The sequence below is a fragment of the Vicia villosa genome, unplaced genomic scaffold (assembly GCF_029867415.1).
Source record: "Vicia villosa cultivar HV-30 ecotype Madison, WI unplaced genomic scaffold, Vvil1.0 ctg.003014F_1_1, whole genome shotgun sequence".
NCBI classification, from domain to species: Eukaryota; Viridiplantae; Streptophyta; class Magnoliopsida; order Fabales; family Fabaceae; genus Vicia; species Vicia villosa.
The window spans coordinates 165,319-183,439 of NW_026706093.1; the positions used below are offsets into that span (position 1 = coordinate 165,319).

Genomic DNA, 18,121 nt, shown 5'->3' on the forward strand with positions numbered 1-18,121 from the left:
CTATAGGATAATTAATTAAGTATGTTTAAATTTTACTCCTTATATCTCTAATTGTAAATATTATCTAATCATAAAAATTAATAAAAAAATTCATAAAAACTACTAACATGTACACGTAAATTTTAATATAATTTTTTTTTTAAGAATGTATTAATACAAATGACTAAATTTATTTATTTATAAAAAGTGAGTAAACATTTAATTATAAAGAAGTAGTGCATGAAATGTAATCAGAAGCTATGAAAAATGAAAAGATTTCATGATTAACTGGCCAATGAAGTGAAAAATGATTTCCAAACCCTCCTTTTAGACTCTGTTCTATATTAATAATTATGTATTTTCTAATTTTACGTTACGCTTAACAGTAGTACCGCGATTTTGTTTATGTTACAAAATTTAGTTTTTTTGAAATTAAGGTTGTTCATTTTAATTTTAATTTAGAAAAGTTAATCATTAAACATATTAAACATGTGTAAACTTAAGTATAGAAATTTTAGGCAGTAAAATTAAAACTATATTATAATTTATTAATATGCTATTAGAGAAATTTAACTTTAATATATGTATAGGATACACCATGAAAAAAAACAAACATATAAATTTAATATATAATGAAATGTGGGTATCCAATAACTAAACCACATTATTATTATGGGTACCGGTTTTTATTTGGATAACAAAATAGATACCACTTTTATATTTTAGTATTTGGATTGGGTTTTAAAAAGTGGAATAATTTGGATACTAATTTGGTTAAGGATAGACTTGATATATTGGTTAAGGATAAATTTAATATATTAATCTATGTTTCTCTCATCTATCACAAAATTTACCCAAATTTAATAGACTTGATCTATCTCTCTCAATTTTCTTATGTCACTCTCACTTCTCTTTCTACAGATTTTTTAAAATATAATAAAGGAGATAAAAATTTGTAGTCATTGATGTCTTTAAGGGTGTGCTTGGTTGTAAATAGAAAGTGAGAAGAGAGAAATAGGTGAGAGAGGGTATGAGAAGAGAGAAATAGATAAAAAATAAAAAAGATTTATAGGGTTGTTTGTTATAAGAGAAACATGAGAGAAATAGAAGAGAAAGAAGTGTGTTAAATTTTGAAAAGACAAAATTATCCTTACTATAAAAATATATAAAATATTATGTGTTTGACTTAATTAAAAAGATGCAATGGCAAATATGGAATAACTCAAATAATTGTTTCTCTTTCTCCTTTCTTCTCATTTATGGGAAGATTAGAAAAAGTAAAGGGGCCCACACAATTTCATTCTCTCTTCCCTATTTCTCACCAAACCAAACAAGAGAAATGAGTAATCTCTCTTCAACTTCTCTCTCACCAACTTCTCTCTTTCCTACTTCATCTAAAACAAACACACCCTAAAGTTGTAGATGTTGAAGTGACCCGAAAAAGTAATAAATATTTTCACCATATAAGAATTCATTTAAGTCATTGATATAATAATTAAAAAATGGATGATCAAAATTTATGATAAATAAATTAAATAATTAATATTTTTTAAAATTTAAGATATATAAACACAATCTTACTAAAATGTTGTAATTTGTTTGTATTTATTAAACAATAATTATAATATTTTTCATTGATGTTAAAAATGTTCACATCTTAAATTCTGATTTGAATTACTTTATTTTTTTTTACTTCAACAAAAATAATATTTATATATGGAATAAAATTTATTCCCGCTCTACATATTTTTATATAGAAAAATAGTATTTATGAAAAAAATAGTATTTTTAAATAAAATTTATTCCTGCTCTACATAAACAAAAATAATCTTTGTATACGGGATAAAATCTATTATTGATCTACATAGTTTTATATACGAAAAATGATATTTATGAACCAAATAATTTTGATTAAAAAATAATATACGAGAAAACAATTATTATCAATGTAAATATTTTTATATATGAAAATTTACTATTTATTCATATATTATTGTAAACGATACCTAAATAAAATAATATTTGTATACGGGATAAAATCTATTATTGGTCTACATAGTTTTATATACGAAAAATAATATTTATGATCCAAATAATTTTGATTAAAGAATAGTTTATAGGAAAAAAATTCTATTATCAATCTAAATATTTTTACATACGAAATTTTGCTATTGATTCAGATATTTTTTTAAATGATACATAAACAAAAATAATATTTGTATACGGGATAAAATCTATTATTGATCTACATAGTTTTATATACGTAAAATGATATTTATGACCCAAATAATTTTGATTGAAAAATAGTATACGAGAAAACAATATATTATCAATGTAAATATTTTTATATACGATAAAATCTATTATTGATCTAGATATTTTTTTTCCTTTTTACCCTTCTATTTAAAATAAATATATTATATAAACAAATGCGCGTAACAGACCAGAACCCGTGCGTATGCACGGGTTTGTTACTAGTTTATATAAGAGTATTTTGGTCCAAACTCATATTTTGTAGGGGTAGGAAAATAATTGATGGGGTATAGGATAAAATTTTATAGAAATTCCCTTTCTTTTTCAAGAAAAACCCATGGCTAAACTAGTCCAAAGAGAAACCCAACTCGTTTTAGGTCCAAAGGCCTCCCTTTCAAGAATTTAGAAAGTCAGGGGAAGCCCACATGATTTCAGCAAAAATAACAAACTTGCTGTGAGATATTAAAAAAGAAAAGAAAAAGAACAAGTACTAGTATATTATTGTCCCTCGCAACGCAAGGCACATGCAATGCAGCCTCACCTCTGACAGTGCAATCGACAACTGCACGCGAACAATTCCACACTCAACTGCCCAACCAGACACGCGCCGACCAAATCGTGCGCCAACCCCTTGCGTTGTCACGGCATGTTCTCTCTAACGTGGCCATATCCGCACTACTCTCACTCACTACTAGTTAGTACTACTACTAGTTTCGCAACTTTTTCCCTAGAATATTACTAGAACTACACTTTCATTGATATTGATATACTAATACTACTATTTTTCTATACGTATAATCAGTCAATATATGCTAACATAGTATCATTTTGTATTGCGAAGATATATAGATAAATGCATATGGATTAGACTTTTACACTAATAAAATATCAATACATTCACTATTTAGTAGATATAAAACTTAGTACTAGTATCATCCTTTGTCAAATATTGAACAAAATATTAAGAGTTAAAAGGAATATATATATACTATTAATGTAAGGATAATTGATGAAAATATATATTATTTTAGTAATTAAATATAAATAAATTATATTTTTATAAATAATAATATCCAACTTTTTTTAAATTAAAAACTAATTAATTCATTAAGGAAATTGTATATATTTTTAAATATATAGATGTCAGTTTTCAGATTTTTATAAAAATATAAGAAAAATATATAGTTAAAATTTTTATATCTTAAAGATTATTTATAAATATAGATGAAAAAATAATAATCATAAATCGCGATTCTTAAAATATCAACCCCTTGGATCTTCACTATAATCGAGATTATTGACTGTGATGACTCAGTAATCGGTGCTTAGTTGGAAACCATTCCACACATTTTCATTGTAACCGTGTTACTAACTACAGTCTCTTCACTACCCCAGAGTTGCTTTTGTTTCTTCTTTTTTATTTTTTCTTTAAAATAACTTTTTCCAATGAATCAACCTCTTTGATTTCTTCTATTTAATAAAAACTTAGCTTCACCATTACGCAAAAATACAAAAAAAGAAAATAAAAAAGAGATACTATCATTAGTGTTGATTTCAATTTATTTTCTCCAGCACACGCTGTGTGTAATGATATTCACTTTCACACACAAGAGTAATGGCGGAACCGAGAGGAACAACCACATGGTGGACCGACGAGTTAGCGAGTTTGATGGAGCATCCGTTACCGGAACAACCCCCTTCAACGGCGTCGTTTGGGGTGAGAAAACCGGAACAAGAAGTAGTAACTGAATCTGAAGAGAGTTTGAAGGAGCACGCGGTTGGGTTTTTGATGGCTTGGTGTGAGATACTTATGGAGTTTGGTAGAGGCTGTAGAGACATTATTCTGCAACAGAATTTCTTGAACGAGGATTCGTATGTTGTGAAGAAGCTGAGTGGACCTTGTTCTAAGGTTTCTAAGAGATTGAGGTTTTTGAATGATTTTTTGCCCGAAGATCGTGATCCTGTTCAGGCTTGGTCTATTGTCTTTACCGTTTTTCTTCTTGCTTTCGCAGGTTTCTTTATTTCATTCATTTAGTTTTAGTTTTAGTTTACTTTCCGAATTCGACAGTTGCAATAAATTTCAATTTCAATTGCATAACCTAGTTTTGGTGCTGAGTGATTGGTGACTAGGCTTAGTTGCTATTTTTGTGAATTTTGTATTTGCTGTTGACTAGGTCAAATGATATATTGATATGTAGGAAGATGTAATTGACAAAAACTCAGGATTGATTCAAAGTTGTTAATGTTATGTTCCAAGTTCATGTCTTGTTTGTGAACCTTGTTGTTACTGGTGATTAATTAATTGATCATTAACTTATTAGTAAGTGCTTTAGTGTTTGTATGTGTTTATAAATAGATTATTATTACAATATAAATAAATGCTCATAAATGTATTGCGTATATCTTTGATGCGATCATTCATTTCCTACATGTTGATTTTCTATTTCTGTATAAACTTGGTCAAGTTTGATTTATGTTCTATGAATTTTGGGGGAAATAGATACTATTTAATTGCTTATAGATGATTTTTGCTATGGTTATGTAATCTGGGTCTGGCTTAAGGTTTGCTGATTTTTTTGTTGATAAATTGTTTGCAGCTATAAGTATAGATTCTAATCATGAAACCTTACCCAAAGCGGTGATGGTGCGAATGCATCCTCCTATTGCTAGCCGCATATTGCTTCCGGATGGTAGGTACCTTGCTTATCACGATCAAGGTGTTTCAGCTGGGAGAGCTAGGTTTTCCCTTGTTGGTTCACATTCTTTTCTTTCATCTCGGCTGGCAGGTAGAATTACGTGCTTATCCTTATAACAACAATTCATAAACTTATGCACTACGAAAATTGAGTTATTATCTTTTAACTTTTTCTTTTGCCTTTTTTAATTTTGCTAATGGTAGGTATTCCTGGGGTTAAAGCATCGTTGCTTGAAGAGTATGGCGTTCGCTTCGTCACTTATGATCTTCCTGGTTTTGGGGAGAGTGATCCGCATCCCAACCGAAATTTCAATTCATCAGCTATGGATATGTTGCATCTAGTCGATGCTGTCAATATAACTGATAAGTTCTGGGTGTTGTGTCATTCAAGTGGATGCATTCATGCTTGGGCTTCGCTGAGATATATTCCCGAGAGAATTGCAGGTTGTTCCCTTTTTCCAAAATTTTACTGTCTTGATACCTTTGAAGGATTCATTTTAAACTCTGCATATTAAAATGACTTATAAGTTATAGTAACAAATTTGTATGTGAGGATTTTTTTGAAATGTTTAAAATCTGAAATGATAATAAAGTTTTTTTGGTGATACGCGGCTCTATCTCGATTCATGTAAGCTAATGTGAAGAAAATGTCAATTGTGGTTATACCAATGTAATAATTTCTAGTTGTTTGTGTACCGCCGTTGATGATTTGTATATTACATGAAATTACAGGTGCTGCAATGTTAGCCCCTATGGTTAATCCATATGAGTCACACATGACTAAAGATGAGATGAAAAGAACTTGGGAAAAGTGGATTCCAAGGAAAAAATATATGTATTCCTTGGCTTATAGATTTCCAAAGCTTCTCTCTTTTTTCTACCGGAAAAGTTTCTTGCCGGAAAAGCATGAGCGGATTGACAAGCAATTTTCCCTTTCACTAGGGAAGAAGGTGAGCTGCGATGTGATGACCTTGAAATTGAATTATGTTGAAAGGGATAAAACGTGTATGAGTGTATTTCTTTAATAAGCAGTTTCTGTAGGTGTCCTTGAATATAGAACAACATTTAGGCCTGCTATGATCTGTTGACAAATCTAATTCATATGTCTGTTTTTCAGGATGAAATTCTCGTTGACGAACCTGCATTCCAAGAGTTTTGGCAGAGGGATCTAGAGGAGTCAGTTCGCCAGGGAAACATGAAACCATTTATAGAGGAAGCTGTTCTGCAGGTATCTAAATGGGATTTCGACATTGAAGAACTTCGTGTGCATAAGAAGTGTCGAACAGGAAGCTTGCTTCTTTGGTTGAAGTCCATGTACGGTCAGACAGAATGTGAACTTGCAGGATATCTCGGCCGTATACACATATGGCAGGTTTGAACATGTTCTTCCTTGAGCATTTTCAACTTATTTTTTTGAATTGGAGTTCAACTCAATGCAATTTAGGAATCTTACATTTCCCTTTTAAATTCTCAATCAGGGATTGGACGATAGGGTGGTCCCGCCATCAATGATGGAATACATAGAAAGGGTGTTACCAGAAGCTGTAACTCACAAGCTTCCTAATGAGGGTCACTTCTCCTATTACTTTTTCTGTGATGAATGCCATAAGAAGATATTCTCCACTCTTTTTGGAACTCCTCAAGGTCCGATTGAACGACAAGAGGAAACTGCATTTGAGACAAACATGGAAGATGCTTTACAAGTATCTGATTCTGATTTCTGATATGGAATGATGTGAAACTGATGGTATACATGAGTTCGGTTTGGATGTAAATAACACAGGCGGCTCCTATAGGCAACAGCAAAGCTTCAAAGGATAGATTTTTCAGTATTCAGAAGGAATCTTAAATTTTGAACCACAAAAGCTTTTGGAGATATAGGTAAAAGTGTGCCACCTACATTGTATTTACTAACCTTCCACTGTCCGAAATCAAACTGTATCTTAACTGCATTATCGGATTTAGAATGTTCATCCGATTGACCATTAACTCAGCTGCAAAACCATGCCTGTTACTTAGTACTACCACTTATCTTCCCCTCATCTCTTTTTATCATTTTATCATCTTTTTGGTTTGGATTTTGCATTTGGGGGGTTTGATTGATGGTTTGTTCAAAATAGGGTTTGTTGCTTCAACTATCACCTCTACATAACTGAAAGGGTTTTGGGAAGTGTTAGCTTTAAGGACATATTAATCATAATTACAGATTAAGCGTATAAAAATTCCAACTTTTTCTTCAACTGGAATCCTTATACTTAAATAAAGTAGTGGAAAGAGACAACAGAAAAAGGTATTGGACAATTTTTCATTTCAAACTTAGGAATGAAGTTTGCTTAAACGTCACGCAATGCGCCATAAAAAGAGACTCAATGGATAACCAAATACGAATCCATATAAAGACTAAAGTAAAAATCAAAATTAGTGGTTTTTCCATTTTTTTTTTTGTCTTCCACCTACTACTATCTTGACAAACATTGGTGGTTTGGACAACCATTGTAACAATTTGTTTAGTGGTTAATATTAAATCTGCGTGTTGTTGAACACTTAAAAGTAATAATTAACTATAATCAAATTTATGAATAACAAAGTTACATTAGCTATCAGTGATTTTTGACCTCTAATCTGTATTAATCACTTAAATGTTTTGTCTTAAAAGTTGTTAATCACTTAAATGTTTGTCTTAAAAGTTGTTAAACTTTAGTTGTTGAAATAGCATAATTTCTCCTTCATAGCATGGCCGAGTTACCGGCCAATTTATTTTTCCTAAGAATGACTTTTATAGTACAACACTATTGTGTAAAATATGGTTTGAATAGTTTTTTTTTAAGTATTATTTTAGATATTTTTATTATTTTTTTAATTAAAATTTTAAAAAATCACATTTCATATAGTTTTTCATAAAAATCATTTTTAAATATAATATTTTAAAAAAATTATAATTTTGATATGGTTTGATTTTTAATAATGTATGTTTATGTTATAGGATTTATTTTTTTTTTTAATTTAAAAAAATAAATATTATAAAATTTGTAATATTTTAAAAAAAATTTTATACAATATTTTTAAAAATACAAGAAAAAATCCATTATTTTAAAGATAAAATGAACAGGCTCTCAATTTTGTTACATTGTTACAATATTTTAATTATTCTGAAATTCTGTAAACCACGTTTTTTTCATATAAAAATTTATAATATCATAAAAATCTTTAAAAAAAAAACTGAAATGCTTACACTAATACAATTTTTGTCCTTCTAGCTCCATTATCAACATGTACCAACTATTACTAACCTTGTTGATAGCCAATTATCAATATGAACCAACTAGTACTAGCCTTGTTAATAACTGTCAATCTTTTTATATTTTTTCTCTTCACTATTCATTTATATAACTAGTATAATATTAATATATTATGACAAATTTTATATATGCATTATGAAATAGTAAATTCTATTGTTTAAAGCCATACGTTATGAGTTTCAATTTAATTTAAAATTTAAAATTTTAGTTCATGTGAAATTGAAGAATAAGAACATGCTTTTTATTAAAGTATTGTCTCATTTTTATTGAACATGTATTCCATCATAATCAGAATCAGATTCAAATCTAAATAATTAGTTTGACTTAACTTTAGGGCCGGATTCGGCCTGCTCCACGTTTACTTCTATTATTGTTTATTAACTTTAAATTGAAATTATGTATTATATTACATGTATCTAACAATCTGACAACGGATTCAATTATTATTCAACATATTCTATGCTTCTAAGATAACTGAAAATTCAAGTTAGCTTGACAAAAATGGACCATATAAATAGTGATAAAGAGAGATCATGCATAGTACTAATATTGTGAGCTGGAAGACCCCACTTCAACCAACAATAAATAGATAAAATAATGTGTTGTTAGCATTGATCATTTTCTCTCTCTCTCAAGCCCTACCAAATGCTGAGAAAAACAACAGGACCAGAATCAATTAGGAGACAAAAAATCAAATTTGTACTTATATTACATTAAGAATCAGGAGCTTTAAATTTCAGTTTATGGTGAACAAAAAACAAAGAAAAGTGATCTTTAAGAAAGGACTCTAAAAGCTGACTCATTTTCTGTCACAAGATAGAGAATGTGAATAAAAATACAAATAGATGAATATATGGTAAGTAAAACAATTTTCACCCCAAATCAAAAGCCTACATGAAATGTTAGGATACACATAAAAATAGGACAAATAAATAAATTTAAAGACCACTCAATATAAATGAACTTTAGTTTTTATTTTCTTCACTGATATCTTCAATCCTACTTAAATGATTTCAATCCTTTCACTCTGATTATTATATGATCAACCGGCCATACCATTGTCCACAGTGACCTCTGCATTTATGGCGGTTTCTACCTTCGGCGGACCTGAATGGCGCCTTGGCCTGGCGGGCGAAGCCGGGAAAGAAAGACGCTTCTTTGCAGTCCCGAAGGACCCTTTCTCTTGTTTGCCGTTTTCTTTAGCTAATGGACTCTGACTTTGTGTCCTAGACCTAGCTTTCGCAGATTGAGTTGGTATCATATAACTTGGAACTGATGGAGAGCTAGCAAGACTCTCGTCATCCCTAACTGACGACCCAGCAATTGAGTGTCTACGAAATCGATCTGACTGTACACTGGCCATGCTTTTGGAGTCTTCTTCCATAACCCAGCTTCCCTTTGGACTTGCCTTCTTCAGTTTCCTTGCAACTGATGCAGAAGCTGGCTTAGGAGTTGTTGAATTTGATTGAAAGCTAGGCGAGCCTGGGTGTTGGCTGGCTGCTGGAGAATGTATTTCGGAATTCAGCTGGAAACGGGCAAATGATTTGCTGATTTCTCCACCTGTAATGCCACGGCTCGAACTTTTAACAGATGAATGGTCATTCAGTTCTTTATCCATAAGGCCACGGCTCTCCCAAGGTCGAGCAGCCATCCATCGTTCAAGCCAGCTCCAGCCCCACGTAGGATTGGTTGGATCCACAAACATTGGATTCATAGGTCGAGATGAGTTCTTCCCGTTTTGCTGTCATAGTATTACACTTGCAGTTGTAAATCAAATCATAGGCAGGTATTTCTATTCATTCAAAAATAAAGTTACATTACACGCGTTCGGTTAGTGAGAATATTTTCTATTTCCATTTCATGTTTCTAAATATAGTTACAAAAATTCATTATTTTCATTTATTGCTTCTAAATATTTGTATAGGAAAGAGTATTTTTCCCCTTGTTTTCATTCTTTTCTATATAGAACTTCATCAATAGGAAACCAAATAAGAAAAAAGTGTAAATTTTGTAATTATTAGTAAAAAGGAGAAGTTTTAAAAATATTCTCAAACTAAATAGGTGATGAGTTTTAGGTAAAAAGATAAACAACTTCAAGTAATAAGGAAACAACAAATAAATAGATGATTTGACTCATAAAGCAAACTTTCACTATAAATGATAGACATCTTAACTGTTGATGTCAAAAATCGACAATAGACATTTTAACATATCTATAATTTGGTATGCAATATCAATATTCAATAGCTGGTTTTTTTCATCAATGGTTGACGTGTCTTACATTATTCTCGAACGTGAATTACTCAATTTAGCATACATGCAAGTTTGGATTCTCAGTTTTTAATTCTTGAAATGATCTGATACTTCGTTTCGTCTAAACTTTTTCATCTATTTCCACACATATGTAAGTTCACAAGAGTATTAGAAAACCTGATGAGTGAATGCATAAGCCATTGCTCTTTCCCTTCTCATAGTAGCCTCGTACTTGCTCATTAACTTGGCTTCAATTTGTTCTTTTGATTGTAGGCTATCATCCCATTCCTCTCCAATCTATCATCAAGATTTGAAACAAGTTAAAATCGTTACAAACACAGTCAAATACGCGCTGGCACAATATCAAGAGATTATCCTTTCAAAAAAATAAAATTAAGGAAAAGAAACACAGACCCGCATGGTCTCGAGCTCTCTTGCATGCTTCTGTAAGAGCTGTCTCTGCAAAGCCTGATTCTCCTCTAACATTCTGACCCTCCTGGTACGAATCTGAGCTTGCACACGAGCTAACGTCTGCATTGAGCGGAGTGTACTCATGGCTTGGCGTTTTACAATTGGCCCTTCCATCAATGTTTTCAATCTGACCAACCCTCTTAAAGCCCGCAACGCTCTTCGTGCCTAAATGATTTTAAAAGAAAGTTTAGTTTGAAAAGTGTATTTCAAATAATTAATTTCTTTTGCAGGAATTATTTATTGCCTCTGACAGCCTCTTAACTCTTTCATATGTAGAACACATTTAATGAGAACATAAACACAAAAAAACTCATTGAACTTTTGCACCGAACAAACATGAAAATGGCAAAAAGATTACAACGCATACCAAGTATCCACGAAAAGCTGTTTGAATCTTGATTGCCGCCACTTCATCCTTTGGTTTACCAGCAAAACGAGCAACTACAGAAGCTTGAGTCCTAACAACTGGTGCCGGAACAGAAGGACCAGGTTCCTCAGTAACCACAGCAGTTGTAATTTCAGGAACACGATGATTGTTTTGGTTTTCAATATCAGTTAATTTAACATCTTCCGGTGGAGGAAGAGGCGGTGCTGTATCTTCTAAGGACGGGTCCGAAGTCTGCAGTTTTTGCTTCCCAAACCATTTCTTCTTTGATTTACTCGATTTCTACAACAACAACAACAAAAAATTGTAAAATTATAAGAAAAATTGAGCTAAATTTTATATAATTTTTTATTTTTTCTTACCTTTGAGTCAGGGCTGAGAGCTTTCTTCACAGTAGAAAACCAATTTCCCTTTTTCCCCATTCTCTTCTTGGCATTCCTTTACTTCATAAAAAGAAAGAAAAAAAATTGAAGATCTGAAATCTCACTATCCAAATCTTCTAAAGAAAATTAAAAAAAGAAAAGAAATTATCTTATATATTCAAAAGGAAAAAATCTGTGTGGAAACAGGAAATAGAAACATCCAAAATAGAACAATTTTTGTGGCAGAAATGAACAATAATGAGAAAATAGAGTAAAACAAATATACAGAGTTTTAAGCTAACAAGTAATAAGCCATTGAAATTCCTAATCCTTCCCTAGTTTTATCTCAAAAAAGTATTAATTAATTATTATATATAAATAAATACCCTATAAACTTAAAAAATAAATCACATTTGGAAAATTCTCTCTTATTAAAACTGAATCCAAAATCCAAATGCAGAAAATAATAAATTCATCTCCGCTTTCACATTTTCACACACAAAAATGCAGATTCAACCTGTTAAACTACAAGATTTTCACAAAAAAGTGGGAAAATTCAAATAATAGCAACAAATTATAGAGAAATTAGAAAACCGAGGGTTCAATCCAATCGAATAGGAACAATACCTGAAGTGAAAGATCTGAAGGAAAAGAGTTGAATTGAATGAAGCAAACAGCGCCTTTCTATAGGGGAAAAATTCAGATCTTGCCAAATGAGAAAGAGAAGAGAGTTTGTTTTTGTTTGAATAATAAGAGCAGCTGTTTCTGCTAATATTGTGATATTACCACTTGAGTGGGTCCCAGTGGTCCCTACTAGTTGTTTTACTTGTTCAAAGTTATACAAATCACTAGATTAACGGTGTCCCTAATTATGATTATGTGGTGTTGAATGTTGATGTTTGATTTGATCTTGTAGTGGAGATCAATTTGTTTCTAATATTAGAAACTACTCCATCAGATATATAGTCTAATTTTTTTATTAATCAGATATCATAGGCAAATCAACGGTTGAGATTAATCTCTTTAACTGTGTGAGAAAATTATAATAAATATTAAAAATAATTTTAAAAAACTAATATAATAAAAATTTTAAAGATTGAATTTTTAATCTAGAATTTTTTATTAAATAAATTGTAATATATTAAAATTAAAAATTTCAGGTGAATATATTTTTATAATATAATGAAAAAATTGTTTTGTTTAAATATATTAATTATAGACTGACCCATTTTAAGAAAAGTCATGTAATTCAGTTTTTTTTAATAATTTAATTTATTCTTTTACTTTTTTTATAAATTTAATTATTGATCAGTTAGTTACTTGATATTCTTTTGGTCAAGTCTTACCTTTTTGTTATCGATTAGTCTAAGCTATTTAATTAAAAGACAATGTGATTTGTTCCAGTTTAATTAATATGAAGTTACATGAATTAAATATATTTCAACTTTTTATTTTAATTTATGACGTGTTCAATAGATTGTTTCTTGTATAAATAATATTTTTTTAAGAAGTAAATAATATATTTTCGAAACAGAAAAAGTATTAAATATTTCCTAAAGATTTTTTTATAATACTACATTATAGTCAAATTAAGCTATAGCCTACAGTAAAAGCATTATGAAGAAAAGACAATAAAGCAAACACATTTACGGAAAATACAAACACGTGTTTTTTAGGTTTTTTAAGAAATTAAAAGTCAGTTTTTGAATAAGAATTTTGTATTAATTACTTTGACAAGTATTTGACTTCTATTTTCAAAAGAAAATTCTTTTAATAAATTTATTACCAATATTCTATTTATCAGCATAACATTAAGTAATAAATGTTATATGTTGATTTGATTTTTTATTAAAACCCTAGCTCAATGGATTGTGAAATTTGTATGGACAACCATGCTCTAAAAACAGACTATTAGGTCGTCATTTTTTTTAAATATAAAAACTTATATATTATTTTGAATCTATAATATAAGAAAATTAATGGTTGTGGAAAAGTCTAAAATACCTTTATTTGATTTTTTGCCACCACATTAAAATTGTGGTTTTTTGATCTTTGTACCATAAAGTTCTTAATTTTATTATTAAAATAATTCAACTCTTATATTTTATCAAACTTATCAAATCTCTCTCTATTCTCTATTTTTTTTCTCTTTCATCACTTTCTCACTTCTTTCTTCAAAAAAGAAAACTATCAAACTCTAATTTATAATATAAGAAAATTAATGGTTGTGGAAAAGTCTAAAATACCCTTATTTGATTTTTTGGCACCACATTAAAATTGTGGTTTTTTGGTCTTTGTACCATAAAGTTCTTAATTTTATTATTAAAATAGGGTAATGCTAACTTGTGCCCCAAGGGCACAAGTTAAGAGATAAATATAGTAAAATTTTCTTGGAAATTGTGTAATGCATTTAATACAAGTTTATAATTAATGATTTTATTATTATTTTTAATACAAAATTTCTATTTATGGGTTTATTAACTTGTGCCTTTGGGGCACAAGTTAGCATTACCCATTAAAATAATACAACTCTTATATTTTATCAAATTTATCAAATCTCTCTCTATTCTCTATTTTTTTCTCTTTCATCACTTTCTCACTTCTTTCTTCCAAAAAAAATCTATCAATCTATAATATAAGAAAATTAATGGTTGTGGAAAAGTCCAAAATACCCTTATTTGATTTTTTGCCACCACATTAAAATTGTGGTTTTTTGGTCTTTCTACCATAAAGTTCTTAATTTTATTATTAAAATAATACAACTCTTATATTTTATCAAACTTATCAAATCTCTCTCTCTATTCTCTATTTTTTTCTCTTTCATCACTTTCTCACTTCTTTCTTCAAAAAAAAAAAACTATCAATCTCTAATATAAGAAAATTAATGGTTGTGGAAAAGTCCAAAATACCCTTATTTGATTATTTGCCACCATATTAAAATTGTGGTTTTTTGGTCTTTGTACCATAAAGTTCTTAATTTTATTATTAAAATAATACAACTCTTATATATTATCAAACTTATCAAATATCTCTCTATTCTGTATTTTTTTTCTCTTTCATCACTTTCTCACTTCTTTATTCCAAAAAAATTCTATCATTCTATAGTATAAGAAAATTAATGGTTATGAAAAAGTCTAAAATATCCTTATTTGATTTTTTGCCACCACATTAAAATTGTGGTTTTTTGTCTTTGTACCATAAAGTTATTAAATTTATTATTAAAATAATAAAACTCTTATATTCGATCAAACTTATCAAATCTCTCTCTATTCTCTATTTTTTTCTCTTTCATCACTTTCTCACTTTTTTCTTCCAAAAAAAATCTATCAATCTATAATATAAGAAAATTAATGGTTGTGGAAAAGTCCAAAATACCCTTATTTGTTTTTTGCCACCACGGGAAAAAATATATTATTGATCTAAATATTTTAATATACGAAAAATATATTATTGATCTAAATATTTTTTTTTTTAAAAATGGTATACGGGAAAAAATTTATTATTGATCTAAATAATCTTATATACGAAATTTACTATTGATCCAAATATTTTTGTGAATGATACCTAAACAAAAATGAATTCTGTACGGGAAAAAAAAATCTATTATTGATTTAAATATTTTTATATATGAGAAATGGTATTTATGATTTAATATTTTTAATCCAAAAATTGTATACGGGAAAAAATATATTATTGATCTAAATATTTTTATATATGAAATAATCAATTATTAATCTAATTTTTTTTAACATTTTTTTTTATAAAATCAATGATGTATCCAAATTCGCGTAACCGAACAGAACCCGTGCGTATGCACGGGTTTGTTACTAGTTTAAGGATAAAAAAGGGGAGTATGGATACGGCATCTTGTTCCCTACCCACACTTAGAAAAAATCTTATTTAAACATATATTTGGATTATGTTATCTTTTGGAATGAAAAACTGATATCCGCAAGGAAAACTATGTCTCTTATGACAACTACGATACGTCTTGATATCTAATAATAACATAAATATGTAAGATTATTACTTCAACACTTAAGTTATTAAATAGCAGAGAAGTGAAAACGCGAGTAAGAGTAGAATCATACCTATAAATATTGTGTGGTGTAGTTTATATATGGAAGATAATTAGAACTGTTTTGTATTCTCCGCGTGAGATGCAGGAAACCGTTTTGATCAAATCTGACGGTGGGTGATTTTTAGCGGAAGAGGTTAAATGCTGAACCCCAACATATATACACTTGATCCTTAACTACTTTATGGAGGTTTCTTTTGGATCAAACTCTCTTGTGATTGGGCTTTCCGCCTTTTTGGGCATTTGGCAGGATTGAAACAGTTGTCCATAAGACTTTGTTATTGCATAATAATGTGAAGGTTTGAGATTACTTAGCCGACTTCGTTCGTAGTCTTGGTCTTTCTGGAAAACTCATGATTCGTCGAAGTGAAAAAGATTAGTGAGTGAAAGCAAGTTGTCTCGAGAATATGCGCATTAAATGTCTTGTAATATCCTTTTTACACGTGGCCCTAGGTCTCTAGAGTAGGGCGCAATATTGTCGTTTAGGGTACTCAAGTGTCATTGCAATATCCAGGTAGATATTTCCGTTGATGTCATGTGCTGAACTCCCTTTCATTTTTGAGTCATAGATCTGCCTCCCTTGTTTCGCTAAATAAAGGTGGCTTCTCCCTCACTAGTTACGTTTTTGCTTTTTATTGAAACGTTCTCTTCTTAGTCAATTCCTCCAACCTCAACATTGTGTTAGCTTTATCTTGCCATTATCCCAAGGTACCGTTTATACCCATCTTCGATTATTGTTGTTGTTGCCATTCTTTATTTTACACATCACCAACCTAGGAAATCTTCTTGCAAAATTTATGGATGTATCTAGTGGAGACGAGATAAGTGAGGCCTCGATACGCACTAGAGACAAGATAATTAACCCAAAGGTATTGAAAGTTGCTCTTATGGCAATGGTACCTCCCCATGTGAACTTCGTAGCTCTTAGTAATAACTTCGACTCTAGGGAGTTTTGTTGATTGTGGCAGCGATCCTATGGGTCCTTAGAGTGGTTAGAATGCAGGGGCCTATAGAGGAAGGTAAAGGAGATAACTTGGCTAATCGTGACACTATGGAAGTTGGTCGTGGCTTCTCCTTCCTTGAATTGTCTATGATGGATCTAAAGTTTTTTAAGGAGTACCAGGGTGATCCAAGGGCTCGCCCTTATATCAAAGCCTTTAGGTCCCTGAATGGTCGATAACTGGGTGGCGAGGAAGTTAAGCAACACCTTGAAACTCAAGCCCGCTCTAGAAATCACAATCATGTTTTTCTTTTTGTTGATAGTGATGAGGAGATGGTTTGGAAGGAACAACAAGGCCTTGAACTTCCTGTAGATGCCAACTAGTACCATTATATGGATATAGAGGTGGCGAGGTGACGAATTCTTTAGCAAGTGTACTAATACGGTCGAAGTAATAAAAATAAATTTGTCTTCATAGGGATTGCAAATTTAAACAAGGTTGTAATCATGCAATTTAAAGTAAATATTGGGGATGGGGGTTCATATTGGTTGTGCGCAAATTAATTACGCGAATAAACCAACAAAAGATACGAAAATAAGAAGGCGATTTTATCTTATTTGAATCCCTTAATTTTCTCTGTTGATAATTGTGCATTACTTGAATCGAATTGACTTTATAATATTACAACGAATTAACAATGTCATTGTACCCAATTCTTTGGTGTACAACTCACTAATTTAGATAACAATTCCCTAATTCCTTAGGCGAATTCAAAGCAAAACTAGGCGATCTACGTGCATTAATTCTCTAGCCACAACTTATAACTACCTATTCCTAGTTAATTATTAAGTTGAACAATTACTCTATATCTGATCGGTAGACTTTCAGTCAATAATCTCTACTCGTCTAAATTCACTTTACGCGCTCGTCATCATACAAAGAGCATTATGAATAAATTCAATTGAATGAAAATTATACATTTAAAACGTTCAAATAACATCAAACAATTATATGATCCAATGTAGTACAATTAAGTTCATTTTCTAAGACCTAATCAAAAGAATTTTAGCTAGGTATGATATTTTGAAATGGTAGACTAACACCTTTGGAGTTAAGTACCTAATTTTCCTTACGTTACCATGTTCCTTTCATATTAATCTTTTATCTGGTCAATCGGTACTAGAGAATGCATTATGTTGGTCCTATTTGTATTTCTTTTCTTTTTTTTTACAATTTTTTTTGAAGAACTCATTTTAACTTCTTATTTTCTTTATTTCTCTTTTTTTTTCTTTATTTTGACCATTTTTTTTCTAGTACCCCAACCCCAAACTTAAATGTTGCCAACTTCCAAGAGCAACTCCAAACTTATAGTTTTGCATAAGATAAGGAAACTAAATTTTCTACC

The 18,121-nt window shown here is 30.2% G+C and overlaps 2 protein-coding genes across 3 annotated transcripts; one reads left to right on the forward strand and one right to left on the reverse strand.

Moving 5' to 3' along the window:
• The first annotated feature begins 3,650 nt into the window (after positions 1 to 3,650).
• Positions 3,651 to 6,951, forward strand: LOC131640246 (uncharacterized). The gene is made up of 6 exons (XM_058910658.1): positions 3,651 to 4,244; positions 4,830 to 5,018; positions 5,132 to 5,371; positions 5,660 to 5,877; positions 6,045 to 6,299; positions 6,406 to 6,951. Exons 1-6 carry the CDS (start codon positions 3,848 to 3,850, stop codon positions 6,649 to 6,651), a joined length of 1,545 nt encoding a protein of 514 aa, XP_058766641.1. The 5' UTR covers positions 3,651 to 3,847; the 3' UTR covers positions 6,652 to 6,951.
• Positions 6,952 to 9,052: 2,101 nt separating this feature from the next.
• On the reverse strand, positions 9,053 to 12,468 carry LOC131640244 (protein IQ-DOMAIN 2-like). 2 transcript variants are annotated; one of them, XM_058910656.1, is made up of 6 exons: positions 12,325 to 12,468; positions 11,698 to 11,773; positions 11,318 to 11,617; positions 10,894 to 11,115; positions 10,657 to 10,776; positions 9,053 to 9,967 (listed from the first exon to the last, which is right to left on the reverse strand). In XM_058910656.1, exons 2-6 carry the CDS (start codon positions 11,755 to 11,757, stop codon positions 9,269 to 9,271), a joined length of 1,401 nt encoding a protein of 466 aa, XP_058766639.1. In that variant the 5' UTR covers positions 11,758 to 11,773; positions 12,325 to 12,468; the 3' UTR covers positions 9,053 to 9,268. The 2 variants fall into 2 exon arrangements, with proteins under 2 accessions (XP_058766639.1, XP_058766638.1); XM_058910655.1 differs by having other exon boundaries at positions 11,698 to 11,778; positions 12,325 to 12,464.
• Between the last annotated feature and the right edge of the window lie 5,653 nt (positions 12,469 to 18,121).

What these genes read in the sequence shown, in the direction of transcription:
- LOC131640244 (XM_058910656.1), bottom strand. Translation starts at nt 11,757, where the DNA reads ATGGGGAAAAAGGGAAATTGGTTTTCTACTGTGAAGAAAGCTCTCAGC. An exon ending in CAGCTTTTCGTGGATACTTG is followed by an intron (nt 11,116 to 11,317) that starts GTATGCGTTGTA and finishes AAAATCATTTAG; the next exon opens with GCACGAAGAGCGTTGCGGGC. An exon ending in GAGAGCTCGAGACCATGCGG is followed by an intron (nt 10,777 to 10,893) that starts GTCTGTGTTTCT and finishes TCTTGATGATAG; the next exon opens with ATTGGAGAGGAATGGGATGA.
- LOC131640246 (XM_058910658.1), top strand. Translation starts at nt 3,848, where the DNA reads ATGGCGGAACCGAGAGGAACAACCACATGGTGGACCGACGAGTTAGCG. An exon ending in TTTTCTTCTTGCTTTCGCAG is followed by an intron (nt 4,245 to 4,829) that starts GTTTCTTTATTT and finishes AATTGTTTGCAG; the next exon opens with CTATAAGTATAGATTCTAAT. An exon ending in GCCGTATACACATATGGCAG is followed by an intron (nt 6,300 to 6,405) that starts GTTTGAACATGT and finishes ATTCTCAATCAG; the next exon opens with GGATTGGACGATAGGGTGGT.